Raw genomic sequence first — 17,060 nt, forward strand, 5'->3', positions numbered from 1 at the left:
TTAAAACTCAACAACAAGAAAACAACCTGATTAAAAAATGGGCCAAAGACCTTAACAGACACCTCACCAAAGAAGACATACAGATGGCAAACAAGCATATGAAAAGATGCTCTTACATCATATGTTACCAGGGAATGCAAATTAAAACAACGAGATAACACTACACACATATTAGAATGGCCAAAATCCAAAACACTGACAACACCAAATGCTGGTGAGGATGTGGAGAAACAGGAGCTCTCATCCATTGCTGGTGGGCAGGCAAAATGGACAGCCACTTCAGAAGACAATTTGGCAGTTTCCCACAAAACTAAATATACCTTTACCATACGATCCAGCACTTGCGCTTCTTGGTATTTAACCAAGAGTTGAAAACTTAGGTCCACACAAAAATCTGCACATGGATGTTTATAGCAGCTTTGTTTATAATTGCCAAAACTTGGAAGCAACCAAGATGGCCCTCAGGGGGTGAGTGGATAAACTGTGGTCCATCCAGACAATGCAATATTATTCAGCAATAAAAAGAAATGAGGGGCCGGCCCTGTGGCTGAGTGGTTAAATTTGTGCGCTCCACTTTGGTGGCCCAGGATTTCACTGGTTCAGATCCTGGGCGGGGACCTAGCACTGCTCGTCAGGCCATGCTCAGGTGGTGTCCCACATAACACAACTAGAAGGACCTGCAGCAAGAATATACAACTATGTACTGGGGGGCTTTGGGGAGAAGAAGAAGAAGAAGAAAAAAAAAGATTGGCAACAGATGTTAGCACAGGTGCCAATCTTTAAAAAAAACAAAAAAGGAAAAAAGAAATGCGCTGTTGAACCATGAGAGTACATAGAGGAAAGTTAAATGCATACTACTAAGTGAAAGAAGCCAATCTGAAAAGGTTACATACTGTATGATCCCAACTATATGACATTCTGGAAAATGCAAAACTACGGAGACAATAAAAAAACCAGCGGCTGCAGGGGGCGAGGGAAAAGGGTGGGGTAGGGTGGGGGAAGAGATGAACAGGCAGAGCAAAGATGATTTTTAGGGCAGTGAAAATACTCCATATGATATTACAATAATGGATATATGTTGTTATAACTTTGTACAAACCCAAAGAATGAACAAAACCAAGAGTGAACTCTAAGGTAAACTACGCTCTTTGGGTGATTACAATACGTCAGTGTGGGTGCAGAAGCAGGGGGTTTATGGGAAATCTCTGTACTTTCCTTTCAACTTTACTGTAAACCTAAAACTGCTCTAAAAAAATAAAATCTTTTTTTTTTTTTTGGTGAGGAAGATTGTCACTGAGCTAATAACTGTGCCGCTTGATGAGCAGTGTGCAGGTCCGTGCCTGGGATCCGAACCCTCGAATCCCAGGACCACCAAAGTGAAGCATGTGAGCTTAACCACTATGTCACAGGCCAGCCCCACAAAATAAAATCTTTTTTTTTTAAATTAAAAATTTTTTTTTTTTTTGAGGAAGGTTAGCCCTGAGCTAACTACTGCCAGTCCTCTTTTTTGCTGAGGAAGCCTGGCCTTGAGCTAACATCCGTGCCCATCTTCCTCTACTTTATATGTGGGACACCTACCACAACATGGCTTGCCACGTGGTGCCCTGTTCGTACCTGGGATCCGAACCAGTGAACCCCGGGCCACTGTAGCGGAAATTGCAAACTTAACTGCTGCACCACCGGGCTAGGCCCAAAATAAAATCTTTAACAAACATTTTTAATAGACCTGTTGCCATGTACACATAAAAGAACCAGCACCATTCACCTCCACTGCTCTGATTTTTCTAAATTCAGAACATCCCAACATGGGGCAAGCTTTACTCTTAACGGAAATATTTTAGGTCTGGAAAAGGCAGGATGCCTTTGCTTAATCTTTAAAGGAGACTTTCTGGGAACTAAAATGTACTTTGAATCGTTCATTTTATATAAAACAATAAATTTGTTTGGTATGGGTGAAGGATATACCTTCTATTTTTAATTTGGGAGAAGGACTATTGTGAGTGAAGGCACATTCTCAGTTTTAGAGAACAGCTCATGTGGAAGATGAGGATTAGAAAATTGATTCCTTAGAAAATATTCCTGCACTTTTGCCTCTTGGCATATCTCTGCAAATGATATCTTGAAGACTGTTAAACTAATCTAATCCTTTGAATAAATCCTTTTTCTCCTTTGAAGATAGATAGAATCTGTTTCTGTTGCTTACAACCATAGAAGTTTATCTGCTAATCCTGTATTTAGCCTTCTCAGCTTCCCAGGGATCTTTCCAAATACCCAGGATTAGGGGTTCTCAGCTCTGCCCCCGAGAAGCTCGAGTCAAAGCTCAGGACACCAGTCTTTCCTCCACAGCCCACATCAAATCTCAGCACAGTTTACTTTCTTTTATTTTCCTGTATTCCTAGGCTTTGTTACAAACGTCACTGTTTCTTCTTGTCTTTGCTTTATCTCCTGATACTATTTCCATTGGATTGATTTATCTTTACCAGTATAAAATACTTGCACTTGAAAGTAACTTCACATACATTCATCACACAAGGGGGCTCTGACATCACAAAGATTACTTTCTATATAAGCACTTAAACTGGAGATAAAAAAATATTGTTATAGAGCTCCTAATAGAAATTTGGAAGAACCCAAGACTTCTCATAAATGTCTTTAACTTATAGATATATTTCAATTGTTTTCTTTTGTACTTTAGGACTTCTCAGAGTCTTGAACATGCTAAGCTGCATTCTAAGTCACCAAGAGGGGCATTTAGCATGATGCCTGTTTGACCTTTTGTTCTCCAAGTACCAAATTAGCATCCTTTGGACGTTCCCTGAGACAGTTTGGGAACTGGTCCATATGATGGGAAACGATAAGTCCACTGACATTTTTCAATTTTTTGGGGGGGAGCTAACACCTGTTGCCAATCTTTCTCTTTTTGCTTGAGGAAGAGTGGCCCTGAGCTAACATCTGTGCCAATCTTCCTCTACCTTGTATATGGGATGCTGCCATAGCATGGCTTGATGAGCGGTGTGTAGGTCCACACCCAGGATCCGAACCCGTGAACCCTGGGCTGCTGAAGCAGACTGCACAAAGTTAACCCCTACGCCATCAGGCCAGCCCTTCACTTTTTTTTAAAGAAAGAAATGGAGTGTGTTTCTAAGACACGTTTCCTGTCTTCCCGGGCGGCTCATGTAGAACAACGTCTTGAGGAAGAACATCACCCATGTTTTCAGAAGTGACTGGGGTACACGGAGCGGCTGTGCCTTTACAGTGTGAGGCTTGGTTCCACTCAGAGGAGGAGGGCTGGGGGCTGGGGGCAGGGAGGCACATAGCTGTGCTTGTAACTGGGCAGGACTGAGTCTGCTGAAGGTCACTTCCTCTGGCTCTGCTTCAGCAGCACCTCTTACCTCTTCCCATCTGCTGGTTATGGTCTCACCTGGTGCCTCCTTCAGCAAACACTGAGGGTTGCCAGGGGAAACGAGAAATCAAGGACACCTTATGTGTTAATTCAGTTACTTTATGCTATAAGATTGGGAAGGAAACACATGGAACAAATACACCACGCAGGCTTTATGACAGGGATTGTAATTGAGCTCAAAGACTTTGCTTTACATCCAGGTTGAATGAATTTTCATCATTCTAGAAGACTGAGGAATGGCTGTAATTAAAAAACAATATTCTCAGAACTTACAACTAGAATATACAATTATGTACTGGGGCTTTAGGGAGGAAAAAAAATCAATATTCATAATAGCTCTGAAAATCTTTCTTCCAAGCAGTTGACTGCACTGAAAGCTCCCTGTGGAGCAGACAGGAAGCAGGTATTTTGGTTTCTGTTTTCGATGAGTTAACTAAAACTGGCTTGGTGTTGTGCAGCATTAGCAAAGTTGTGTCTATAGGCCTACGTGCTTATTAATTAATTACTCAAGTTACTCAGGATATGATCTCTACCCATAGTTATTGCATGGATGTGGGGACAGGAGAAAAAGGAGGCATTATATGTGCTTCTACTAACATCCCAGAGGGAAAAATGTTTTTAATTGTCAGAAACATGTTAGAACTGTAAAAAGCACAGGAAATCAGTCATTTGAGTATTAAGTCATCGTTCTATTTCTTCTGTGACACTAGTAAAAAAGATAATTTTTTCCCAAAAAGATCAAAAAGTATAACAAACAAAAGCTGAATATTTTCATACAACTCATTTGACAGCACCATTTCAACAGTGTGGCAGGGTCTGCGACTCAGTTTCCAAGCAATCCCTGCCCTCCTTCCCCCACAGCATGCCACTCTGTCTCTCTCACTGTCTCATTCAGCCCAGTTCCGCACCACCCCTAGCTAGGCTATTAAAGTACCTGAACATTTAGGGTTAATAAGAAACTCACTCAGTTAAAGCAGCCCACTGTGAGAACTGCCCCCTAAAGGCTGCCGCCACTACAAACCTGGTTAGGAAGAGCTCCATGTATGAGTTCTCCCACATTCGGGTAAGCGTCTTCTTTTTTTTTTTTTAAAGATTGGCACCTGAGCTAACAACTGTTGCCAATCTTTTTTTTTTCTTTCCTGCTTTTTTCTGCCCGAACCCCCCAGTATATAATTGTATATCTTAGTTGCAGGTCCTTCTGGTTGTGACATGTGGGACACCGCCTCAGCGTGGACTGATGAGTGGTGCCATGTCCGCGCCCAGGATCTGAACCAGCGAAACCCTGGGCCACCGAAGCAGAGTGCTCGAACTTAACCACTCGGCCACGGGGCCAGCCCCCTTGGGTAAGCTTCTTTTAATCTTAGTAGTTCTACAGTTAGGCAGCAATACCATTAAGTGAAGTACTATCCATATTTAACACACATGCTCTGAGAGTCATGTAGCATATTAGGCAATGAATCGGAATTTCAATTTCCAAAGTGAAGGTTCCCAATGTATCAGCTAGTCCCTAATTAACAATAAAAGCATTCGGATTACAACACTTTCACCTGAAACCTGGAGTAAGTGAAAATGCTTATATGAACTGGTTTCTTTCCAGAAGTGAGAAGTACAATGACCACAGTCACTATTTTCATACAAAATAATAATAAGACACACTATGAGCCAGATACTATTCTTTATACATATGAATTTGCATTATGGCTTTACACATATTAACTCAGTTAAACATCACAGCTACCCTAGGAATAGGTATTGTTATTATTATTTTATTTTTGCTGAGGAAGATTTGCCCTGAGCTAAGATCCATTGCCAATCCTCTTTTTTTTTTTTCGCTTGAGGAAGATTAGCCCTGAGCTAACATCTGTGCCAACCTTCCCGTATTTTTTTGTATGTGGGACACCTCCACAGTGTGGTTGGTGAGTAGAGCAGGTCTGCATCTGGGGTCCAAACCTGCGAACGCAGCCCGCTAAAGTGGAGTGTGTGGAACTTTAACCACTCATCCATGGGGCCAGGCCCTATTACTCCCATTTTATAGATAAGAAGCTGAGGCACAGAGGTTAGGTAAAAGCTGCCTAATATCACTCAGGTAGTGAGTGACAGAGCTAGGAGAATGAACTCTGATGGTCTAGTTGCCAAGCGTGTGTTTACAAGATCTGTATCTTGAGAATTATGTCACTGAGAAGAGAGGGAAGGCTGTACCCCTTACCTGATAGAGGCTGACGTATTGTTTCCGCAGCCACTGCTGTCTTTGGTCAGGGAACTTCCTCATCTTTCTTACAGCTTTCGTGAGTTCCAACAATCCGCTGAAGAGCATTTTAGCTGTGTGCTTTGGTGCCACAAAGTGCAATAACCTATTGTCCGTGGTCTGAAGCCCATAGAGCAGCGTTACACCAGTCTCTGAGAGAAGCATGCTACCCAGTTTGTTCTGAACACACACAGTGTGTATATCAATGCTAGGGTGTCCCATGTACACAGCCTTTGCTGAAAACAGATCCAAGACCCCCTCCACCAGGCTGCTTAATCCAGCACTGCCCAGTAACGGGAATTTACCAGGCTCAGACGTGTTACTAAGTACACCAAGTTTCGCTTTAGCACTGGCTGGGGAGGCAGTGGTGGGCTTCGTCCAGGTCAAGGTGCTATTGTCAGGCTGAAGCCGGAGGAAGCAGCGGGCAGAGAGGTGCATGTCCTGGTCGTAGTGGATGACCGTGGCCCCCTGCAACAGGAACTGGTGCACATCAGCTTGGATAGACAGCACGTACCACGGGATGAGCTCTGTCCCATGGTCAAACGCCTTCTGTGGCTCTTCTGATCCATGAGGGTCCCATTCTTTGGGCTGCTCAAAGATGTCATTTTCAGAATCTAGCAAATCTCCAATTATAAACCTGATGGAAAAAGATACAAATTTGATCTGTTTAATAATCAGAAGTGAGAACAACACAAATCCTTTCACTAGCTCTGGACATCATTTTTCATTCCACAGTGAATTCAAATTAGCATAGGAAACATAAAATGCTAAAAGTCAGAGAGTAATTTTTTATAGCTGTATTCTAAAACCTTATATACAGCAGTGTGTCTGACCACAGGCATAAGGAAAGGAACCATTAGATCAGTTATTGTATTTTTAATACCAACAACAATAATCTTCATTACGTATTTAGTTTTCCCTCTTGTGTCAGGAACTGTGTTAAATACTTTACACACATTTCCGCACTTAATTTGAGCTACTTGTGAAGTAAGTTTTCTTACTCTTTTTTGTCTATGAGGAAAGTGAAGTTCAGAAGGGGTGAATCACTTGCTCCAGGTTACCCAGCTCAGAAGAGGCCTACCCAACGCAGGACTCTCGTCTGTCTGACTCTTTAGCCTGAGATCTTTATCACTAGGTTCATCTGCGTTCTACTTGATCATAAACAAAAGTCAGGAACTGAATACAACAGGGCTAAAACAGGCAAAACAAGACTTAAGACTGCGTTGGGTAGGCCTCTTCTGAGCTGGGTAACCTGGAGCAAGCGATTCACCCCTTCTGAACTTCACTTTCCTCATAGACAAAAAAGAGTAAGAAAACTTACTTCACAAGTAGCTCAAATTAAGTGCGGAAATGTATGTAAAGTATTTAACACAGTTCCTGACACAAGAGGGAAAACTAAATACGTAATGAAGATTATTGTTGTTGGTATTAAAAATACAATAACTGATCTAATGGTTCCTTTCCTTATTTTTCCTTATAAGTTGGCCTGAGAAGTGCGTCTGTTAAAAATAAAAAATGATTAGGGCAAAGACACTCATTGGGAAATACTGTCACGGTAGCCAGGCAAGCGAGACCAGCTCTCCTTGACTCAACCTTAGATTTTCATTGTGTGTGTGTGTGCATGTGCAAGCACATGTGCACATAAAGGACTTGTTTGCTTAGAAATTTAGCAAGTTGTCTTCCCTGAGTCAGGAAGCTGGATTATTAGGCCAGGAGGGTCTGAGGAGAAGGCTAGGAGACTTTATTGCTTCCTTTCTATCTGGCCACCTTGATAGAAATGTGCCCAAGAGAGACTCACGCTCTTGGAAGCACGTAGAATTGTTAGTGGGATCAAGGTTTCTGCTGTTTGATCCATAGACATCACTAGCAAAGTGGTGGATAAAATTGAGAAGGAGCTGGTCCGTGCATCTCTGGGAAGGAATGCTCCCATCATCTGGAGGCACGTGGCGGCCTACTGCCTCTTGGCGAGGCATGAGCAGCAGCACTGGGCTGCTTGGACTCTGAGTCCAGATCCCCGTCCCGGAGCAAGAGCCCACTCCTGCTTTCAAACAGCAGGTTCTTCCTCCTTGCCTCCATAAGTAACATTCTTAAAAGAGAAATCTACAAGAGATCTCACAAATCTGATGGTCAGGATATCCTTTTCAGATAACCCACACTAGAAACAACCCAAATGTCCAGCAATATACAATAAAATGTATAAATAAAATTTGATGTATTCATACAATGTAATTCTGCAGAGCAATGAAAATGAACATGCAATAGCTAACTACGTGCAACAATATGGACAAATCTTAAGCAACAGACACAAGAACACACGCTGTATGATCGCATCTACGTAAATGTAAATTCCAAAACCAGACAAAACTACACTACAGTGTTTAGAAATGTATAATAGTGGTAAACTGATAAAGAAAAGCAGGATGTATTATCATGAAATTCACAGTAGCAAATTTTTCTCTGCGGGAAAGGGAGTCACAGAATCGAGAAGGTAAACAAGGGGTTTACAGGTGCGGACAATGTTTTCACTGTGGGTGGCAGTTACACATGCATTCACTTGATGAATATTCAAATACATTAGTTTTTAAAAAAACTTCTAATTTTAGAATACAGTAGGTTTAGATTTGTAGAGAAATTGCAAAGACAGTATACCCCACATCCAGTTTTCCCTATTATTAACCTCTTACATTGGGATGGTGTATTTGACACAATTCATGAACCAATACTGATACGTTATTATGAAAGTCCATCCACTATTTAGATTGTCTTAGTTTTTCCCCATGTGCTTTTTCCGCTCCAGGATCCCGTCCGGATACCATATGACATTTAGCCATCAGGCTTCTTTAGCCTCCTCTTAAACATGATGGTTTCTCAAACTTTCCTTGTTTTTGTTATCTTGACGGTTTTGAGGAGCGCAGGTCAGGTATTTTTTAGAATGTCTCTCAATTAGAATTTGCCTGACATTTTTCTCATAATTCCACTGCAGTTCTGGGTTTTCGGGAGGAAGACCACAGAGGCAGAGTGCCATTCTCATCACACCCTGTCAAGGGAGTACCCTACCAACGTGACGCATCCCTGTTGACAGTGACTGGCTGAGGCAGTGTTGGTCATGTCCACTGTAAAGTTACTCTTTTTCTTTTTTTCTTTTTTAACCCCTTTCTATAGTGTCCTCTTTGGAAGGAAGTCACTACATGCAACCCACCCAAGGAGTAAGGAGTTACGTTCTACCTGCTGGAGGGCAGAGTATCTAAATTACTTCTAAATTATTAAATTAGTTGGAATTCTTCTGCACGGGAAGAATTTGTTTATTTATCATTTAAGTATGTGGACTCACAGACATTTATTCAATACTTCAGGTGATAATTTCATAGCACTGAGGCTGTTTAAATTGTTTCAGCTTTGCGAGCTCTTTCAGTTGGCTGTTGTGTTCCTCTGACATAACCTCATTATTGTGTGTGTGTGTGTGTGTGTGTGTGTGTGTGTGTGTGTGTGTTTAAAACGCTTCTTTAATTTCTGGCACAAGATGCTCCGGGCTAGTCTTGTGTATTCCCTGCCCAAGTCCTGGAATCAGCCATTTCTCCAAGGAGCTTTGCTTTCTTTTATTGAAGAATGTTATTAGAAATCAAGATCTGGGTGCTATGTGCAATTACATTCTATTTTACACACTTTTCTTAAAACTACATTTCACCTCAAGATGTGTAGAAAGAAAGAAAAAGAAAGAAAATCCTTATGTCTAATTTAGCTCCATCCCGTTGAAATTACTCTCAGTAACAGTGGAAACTCAACACTTATGTCCACTTATATGATACTTCTGTCCACGTTTTATATATAAAATACGGTAGTTAGGAACATGCCTTCTGGAGTCACTCTGGGTTTAATGTTCAGTTCCATCACCTCTTTGCTGTGTGACCTAGTCAAATCACTCAACCTCTCAGAGCCTCACTTTACTTAGCTGTTAATGGAAAAAAGAGAACACCCATTTCAGAGAGTAATGGTGAAGCTCAAATAAGATAATACTTGTAAAGCACTCAGCACAGCCTTGGGCTCAGGAAAGTAAATGACTATAATTAAAGATAGGAAGGTGGAGGCTTCGTCCCTGCCACTTCTCCTTCCCCGCCTCCTTTGCACCAGGCTAAATCCGCCCAGCTGTTCCTCCGGAGGGGCTTTCTTCAGGGCCACATCCAAGCCCTTTAATCTTTTTATTTCCTTTCTCTGGGACCATGTCCACATTCTCCATGTCACACTTGTTGTTTTAAGAGCAAAAAAGATTCAATTGGGAAGTGTCAGTATCCATGAAATACAGCACATGTTAATTTGGACAAAGAACTTCTGATTTTAATTTATAGCAAGAGAAATGGTGTTTCCCATATTCCATTTAATTTGACTTCTGAGCTCAATTAAGTATTTGCCAGTGAAAAACGACAGGTATTATAAATAATAGTGCCTGAAAAGAAACATTATGAGGCTTTTCTGGAGCCCATTTCTGCTGCTGAGACATGAAGAAAGCTGGGACGGAAGGGACCCTGTCTTTCTTAGTATCAGTTTCTATTCTGGAACACCAGAACAACTAATGCTGGTGTTAACAATTCCAGTAAAAAGCATTCTTCCAGGGACCAATGCCCGAGATAAAACTGACTGTTTTTGTAGTGAAATGAGTTCATTTCAAAAAGGAAACTAATAGCTTTGTCTCTCAGATCATATAATGAATTTTATGCACTTTTGTGCTGGATTCTCTCCGGAGACACATTTCTGGGAGTTTACAAGAAGGAATATGGTGAAACTTAAAGGGTTATTTAGGAACCAAATAACATTAACCAAGGATCAAAGATGTGGTTTACCAGCAAAGCAACTACCTTGTCAAACATAGGTCATATGCCGAGAGGACCAAAGAGAAAAGAGAAGGAGGGTTTGTATCCGACTCCTGAAAAAGTTCTCCAGCATCCTTTAGTTAGAAAACATAAATTGACAGATAAACATTTTTCTAATGTTCCGTGAGGAATATCTTATATTAGGGGACAAGTGGGCTATTTGTCAACCTGGTTATATATTTTTTTAATAAATGGTTCATTACTTCCTACAAATTTAATATGACTACATGAACATGATTCATCAAGTGATAAAAAAGCTCTAATTTAATTTTGTAAGATAGAAGAAAATGTACACCTTTTCCAAAGGACTACCTACAGCTGTTCCTTGTAATAAAATTTAGAGTTTTAAGCTTGCTTCTGGCAAATTCTTGCTTTTAATTAACCTAGCACTTTCCTCAACTACAGGCAGCTTCTAAATTACATCTGGGAGTATGTGGACGTTGGAGCCGGCCTGCCTGAGGTTAAATCTTGGCTCTGCAAGGTGTGAGATCCTGAGTAAAATGGACCTGCTGTGAGGATTAAATCATTTAATGTATGCAAAGTATTTAGGACAGTGTTTGTTTAAAAGTAGGCTCTTCTTAAATAATAGCATGTTAAATATTACTAACATCATTATTGTCTGACTTGTATTTGCAAAGTCAATATTTCTAGAACATAGCCACTCACACATTGCTTTTCTGTGAAAATGGTGTTCCAGTTTCAAGTCTGGATTCGAGCAATAAACAAGCTTAAACTGAATGTAGCACAGACAGTGGGAAAATGGCTTTCTTTGTTACAGGTCACAGAAGGAGGACTGGGTCGTGGGTGTTGGCCAAGGAGACAGGAAGAGAGAGAAATAGAGTCCCAGGTATCCCCAGTCCCAGTTCCCGTCAGCAAAGCTGGCGAGGGTGGAGACCACGTTAAGGTTTGGGCTGAAGCAGGCAGCTAGCTGTGCCTGAGGCGGGTGTCTGTAAGGTTGGGACTTGTCTGCACCATCGTCTGTGGAGAATAACTGATTGGTTTCCTATCATTTTATTATCTTGTGCGTGCATGTGCATGTGTGTGTGTGTGTGTGAGACGAATCCTGGTAACTATTATCTTTTCTTAGATACGCTCCCTCCTTATGCATAGCTTTCTTACTTTCTACCCTTGTGGGGTTGGATTATTGTCCAGACAAGTCTCTAAGGAGGCTGTTGGGGTAGGAGGGCGCAGAAAACAGCTCTCTCCAGTAAGAAAGGGGAGTGTGATGGAGGGGAGCTCCTAAAATGATGACTGCTGCCAGGGGTGCCCACACCTAAGTGCTCGAGCCTCCAGATGCCTCAGCCTGGCATTCACAGGTGTGACGTCAGACATTAATTACAAGAGTCACCATTTATATGGCATTTGCGATGTAAAATTGCTTATTTTATATATATCATCTCACATAATCCTCATAACAACCCTATAAAGCATCACGATTGTCCCCATTTTATAGATGACAAAGCCAAGGCTTAGTAAAATTAAGTCACCTATCCCGGTGACACAAATAGCAAGTGGGAGTGGTAAGATTCAGTCCCAGGCAATGTGACAGCAAGGTCTGAGCTCGTAACTGGTTCAAGCAGCCTCCATTCTAAGGTGCTGTCTGTATTCATTATCTACGTATATTCAATTTCTCCAAATGTACAAATCCTTCTTAAGCCGCAGCATCTTAAAGAGGGGCAACAGAGTTGAAAATAAAACTTGCAGCTCTTCTATGATCCAACACTCTTCTCTACATACCTTAATATTCTTAATTTCCATTTTCCAATAATAGTGTCATATGCTATTCTTATGCCGCCATGACTTAAACACACTCACACAGGCAAAGCTCATTTATTCTTCACGCTGTTAAATTTAAAAAGTCATTGTTAAGGAGCTTTATTGGTCATAGGAAATGTAACTAGAATGTTTTTAGAACTCAGATATTCCTAATCTACAGGTACTAGAAATAAAAAGAAGCTGAGTTAGTCCCTGTACCAGGACAAGAAATGCCTTAAACGTCGCAGGAGAAAAGATCCTGCCCTGAGGCTGAACACGCGCTTGGGCTTACACTCCAGCTCTGCTGGGCGACACTTAGGCACGTGACTTCACCTCTCTGGGCATCACTTCTTCATCCGTGCTGGGGAAGCCAGACGAAATGACCTTAAGATCCCACTGACATATTGAGATTCTCTCAACCCTATTCCTTTCCTGTTGAGGTCTTGAACTTTTTATGATCACTTCTCTGGGGTTTCTGTGAGTGCTTTGAATGAGTTTTTTTGGCAGGAGTAGCTGAGAGGTTTGAGAAAAATTGTAAGAGTGCCCTGCAGGCTGGGTGAACCAAAGGACATGAGATTGTCCCTTCTTTCTTTGATGTGATTTTCACAGGGCTGGTGGCTGCCACAGGGACAGGGGCTAGAGGTTATTGTTTATGGAGTCTTGGTTTTAGCCATATCAACAACAAAGCACGGTTCTTAGGGGTTTTGGGATCTGGAAATCCCCTTGCCGCCCACAACCCTGTGCTGGATATTTTCACATGAGGCTCTGAATCAGGAACAGGTTCCCAAGTCCTGGCAGATGGTCTCGGAAACAGTGCTGGCTGCTCTGGTTTCAGTGGATTCTATTAAACACTCCACCCCCATCTTTTGTGTGCAGTGGTTCTTTCCAAAGTAGCAGACACTTGGGGTAAGGAAACTATTCCTGGAACTGAGGTACATAGGTTTCAGTGTGAGGGTTTCAACAGGAATTCACAGGTTTGTAAAAGAAATATTTGCATTCTTGTGCTTTTTTCCCTTCTAAGAGTGCTCACAAGCAGGAACTGGAAAATGGAAGTGGAAGGGCAATGTTCTTAGGTTGTCAATGGTAACATGTTTAGAAAGAGGACAAGAGAATAAGCAGAAAATTGGAAATAAAAATTTCATGAGAGGTGAAGTGATGAGGTAAGAAACATATCACTTGAAGGAATCCCAGGCAAGAGGGAAGGATGGTAAAGGGAAAGCTCAGAGTCTGGTCTCTGAGGCTCAATGAAAGGTAGCATTCCTAAAAGCATTTTAGCTTTTCTAAAATGATAATGAAGTTGACATCTTCAGGGTACGCTCCCATACCCACAAACACACACTCGGCCCCCAGTGAAGGTTGTTATGAGAGACAGCCATGTGAAATTCATGATTTCATCTATTCAGGGATGGTGTATCCCTTATAGTAGGATTTAGGAAAGGAATTTGGCCAGATCTCAGTATAAGGAAAAGGCATGCTTTTCCCAAACACCTGTCCCACTTTTCTTACAAATACTGTGAAACTTGTCATGAATCATGATTCCCTTTTTCCTTTGGCCACTAAGAATTCTCAGAACGAAATTTACTCACTGTAAAGACTGTATGGTATACACTTCAGTATGTTTCATTTTTTCCTATCCTTTTTGCCTTTTTCCTTAAGATCCTCAATTATTTATGTCTATTCTTATAAACATCAACAAAATCTTTTGTGGAAGGAGGTAGATATACACAGATGGGTAGATACAGGTAGCTATAGATTAACGATTTAAATGGCTATGAGATGCTTCTTGTGTAGACATGTACTTATTTGTACATGATCCTCTCTCTCTAGACGGATTGCCACTAACATCAGCAAGCTGCTAGTCAGAAAACTTTCAAATAATCTTTAATTCGAGGTAAATTAAAAAAAAAAAAGACACCAATTGTAGAAGTTACTTGTGAGACATTTGAGCTTTAGGGCTGAGACATTGTGGGGAGGGTAGTACCAGTTAATCTTTGAGCACCTGGGTCCTCCATGGGGATGAATGAGGAAGTGAGGTTTGGAAGAAAGCCCAAAGATTTGGGAGAAACCTGCAATAGAGGTTTACCTCCTTAAAACGTAATAGCATTAGGGATTCAGACACAAGGTGTTCATTTCTGTTTTCGCACCAATTCTAAGGATCTAGCACTACAATTTCAAAGAAACTATTTGCTGAGAACACTGTCACCCTTCCCAGTGTAGGCTCACACACACGCAGAGACAACCAGGAAAGGCTTTTGCAAAACAAATAGCAGTCTTACAAACGTACACATGTGTGCATAAGGACTACAAGACAACTGCAAGGTATGACTCAGGAACAGTGATCACAAATAAAACCATTCGTGGCAAAGATGTCAAGGCCAGCAGACCTACAGTTTAGGATGGCGCCAAGGGATTCCTCCAGCTGGGCCAGGCTCTGCCATTTGAGTTAGGCTTGACCATGAGTAAGTGGCCTTGAAGAGATGCGACGCACACCCCAAGACCACTGATTTCTGAACTTCTCATTTGGTTGTGGGTAAGCCTGTCTGGCTAGACTGCAATGTCTGCTGATAAAGCAGCAACTGGAACAACTGAAGAACTACAAAGCTGTGGATGCCACCTCACAGAGCTAAGATTCTGAAAGCGAGATCCTTGAACCACCTGACTTAGAATCACCCAGAGTTTTGGGGGGAGCTGCTAAAAACACTGATTTCTGGGGGCCGGCCCTGTGGCCAAGTGGTTAAGTTCGCATGCTCTGTTTCAGTTGCCCAGCCTTTTGCTGGTTCAGACCCTGGGTGCGGACATGGCACTGCTCATCAAGCCATGCTGAGGTGGCGTCCCACATAGCAGAACTATAAGGACGCACAACTAGAATATACAACTATGTACTGGGGGCCTTTGGGGAGAAGAAGAAGAGGAAGAACAAAAAGAGAAGTATGGCAAAAGATGTTAGCTCAGGTGCTAATCTTTAAAAACACACACACACACACAAAAACCCACTGATTTCTGGGTATCACTCCAGCCCTACTAAATCAGTATATGTGATTTAAAAATATTTTAGTACTTGTCCCCGTGCCCCACTCAGTGATTAATAAAAACTATTTTTAAAGAAGCTATGAAATAAATAAAATATCATGGTCTGATCCTGAAATTTAATTTGTTGAGTTTTTAGAAATCGCAGGATAGCTTTAATTTTCTTTTCTTTTTTTAAGAGATAGAAAGAAGAAATGAGCATCCTTCTTTTTAAATGTGAAACTTACTGCCATCTGGCTTTATCCTTCAAGGAATTTTTCCTAGAGCTGTTCCCTTCACTGGGGCTGTCCTCCTCCTCGGTCTCGAGACTTCGACTACAGCTCCTGATGATCTGAAAGATGCTGTTGACTGTGGACTCCTTCTCTGAATTCTTTAAGCCATTTTGTCCCACACGTTGTAAGAAATTATCTTGTCCACTGTAATCAGCTACAAACTACAGAAAAATATATCGAGGATCTGTTATCACAACTTCCCATACTACATCTAAATAACATACTTGGCTGGGGAAACGAAATCATAATAGTCGTAAATAATGGCATTTGTGCCTATTTTATTGCAAAGCAAAAAAAAGAACCTCCAGGAAAAACATTTTTTCGTTTCACCACAAGAAATACCAAAACTCACTCTTATTTCCACTAAGGCAACTTTAGTCCCTCTAGGAATCAGCACTCCACTTCGAATTTACAACACAAAAAGCAATATTATTGCAAGGTTCCCTAGGGAGAAGATTAGCCACTTTACAGAGGAAGGGCAGGGTTATTTTATCCTTGTAGTGAGAACTGAGAAAAACCATGACGAAGTCTATTATTCTATGGAACTGGCTAAAATTACTGGAGCCCAAGGAAAACATTGAGAGAGGGTGACGTTTTTCTTGATTTCCCATATATCCTATGGTGACACAGAGGCTTCCTGGTGGTTTTTAAGTGCTTATTGTCTACATTCATGATCAGGAAGTTTCTCCCACCAGAGGTAAGAGCTGTAGCCAGGCAGCAAGATGTGGTGTTCCCTCCTTCCAAGACATGAGGGGCCGGTGTGGGTGCAACTTGGGGGGCTTGCTTTAAGCTTTCTCCTCCATGTCTTGCCCTTTTATCCCCCTCATAAGCCAGAGAGATGCAAGCCGGCAATGTTGCCTGTACCCGTCAGGAGCTCTTAAGTCTCCCTGACACCATGTGATGCCTTTGTTCCCAGGTGACACAGAAGAGGCTGAAGTTCTAGGGAAAATCTTCCCACTGCCACCCAGAAGGGGTGTATGTGAGTGTGAGAGAGAGTGTGTGTGCATGTGTGTGTGTAAGATCAGTAGTGGGTGCTGTTACCATGGTTGAGAATGAGTCTAGATTTGGGTTTGGGACTTCCAGGTACGGGACTCCTCAAAATTCTCCATAAAGTTCCCCCCATTTTAGTCTCTTCTTACATTTATCAACACCACATAGGGAGTTTCCTTATCTTCTTTCAGTTTCTCAATGCCCCTTCTCTCCAATGCCCAAGCCCTGAGTCAGAGCTTACACGGTCCTCTCCACTCTGGGAGTCAGGAATGAGAATCGATAGACCTGGGAAGACTGAGGCAGCCTTGATCAGGACCCTAGAGCCTGTCTTTAGATGTGGCACCAGCATCTCCAGCGGCCTCTCAGTAAGGATCAAAGGAGGGCAGCACTGACTCCCCCCCCCATTCTTTCCTCCATTGATTCAAAAAAGTTAATACTCTCGCTTGACTTCCCTTATCCCTTGCATCCAGACATTCCCACCCAATAAGAGAGAAGAAAACCCC

At 41.9% G+C, this 17,060-nt stretch overlaps 1 protein-coding gene across 4 annotated transcripts in view; it reads right to left on the minus strand.

Moving 5' to 3' along the window:
• The window catches only part of PLCE1 (phospholipase C epsilon 1), a 293,833-nt gene that overhangs the window by 61,785 nt on the left and 214,988 nt on the right, over positions 1 to 17,060 (minus strand). For all 4 annotated transcript variants that reach the window (XM_044753870.2, XM_044753862.2, XM_044753858.2 and 1 more), the window contains 2 exons: positions 15,523 to 15,728; positions 5,610 to 6,285 (listed from right to left, as the gene is read on the minus strand). In XM_044753870.2, the coding sequence (XP_044609805.1) occupies positions 5,610 to 6,285; positions 15,523 to 15,728 (882 nt within the window). The remainder of the gene's footprint in view (positions 1 to 5,609; positions 6,286 to 15,522; positions 15,729 to 17,060) is intronic.

Source organism: Equus asinus, chromosome 2 (assembly GCF_041296235.1).
Source record: "Equus asinus isolate D_3611 breed Donkey chromosome 2, EquAss-T2T_v2, whole genome shotgun sequence".
Lineage (NCBI taxonomy): Eukaryota > Metazoa > Chordata > Mammalia > Perissodactyla > Equidae > Equus > Equus asinus.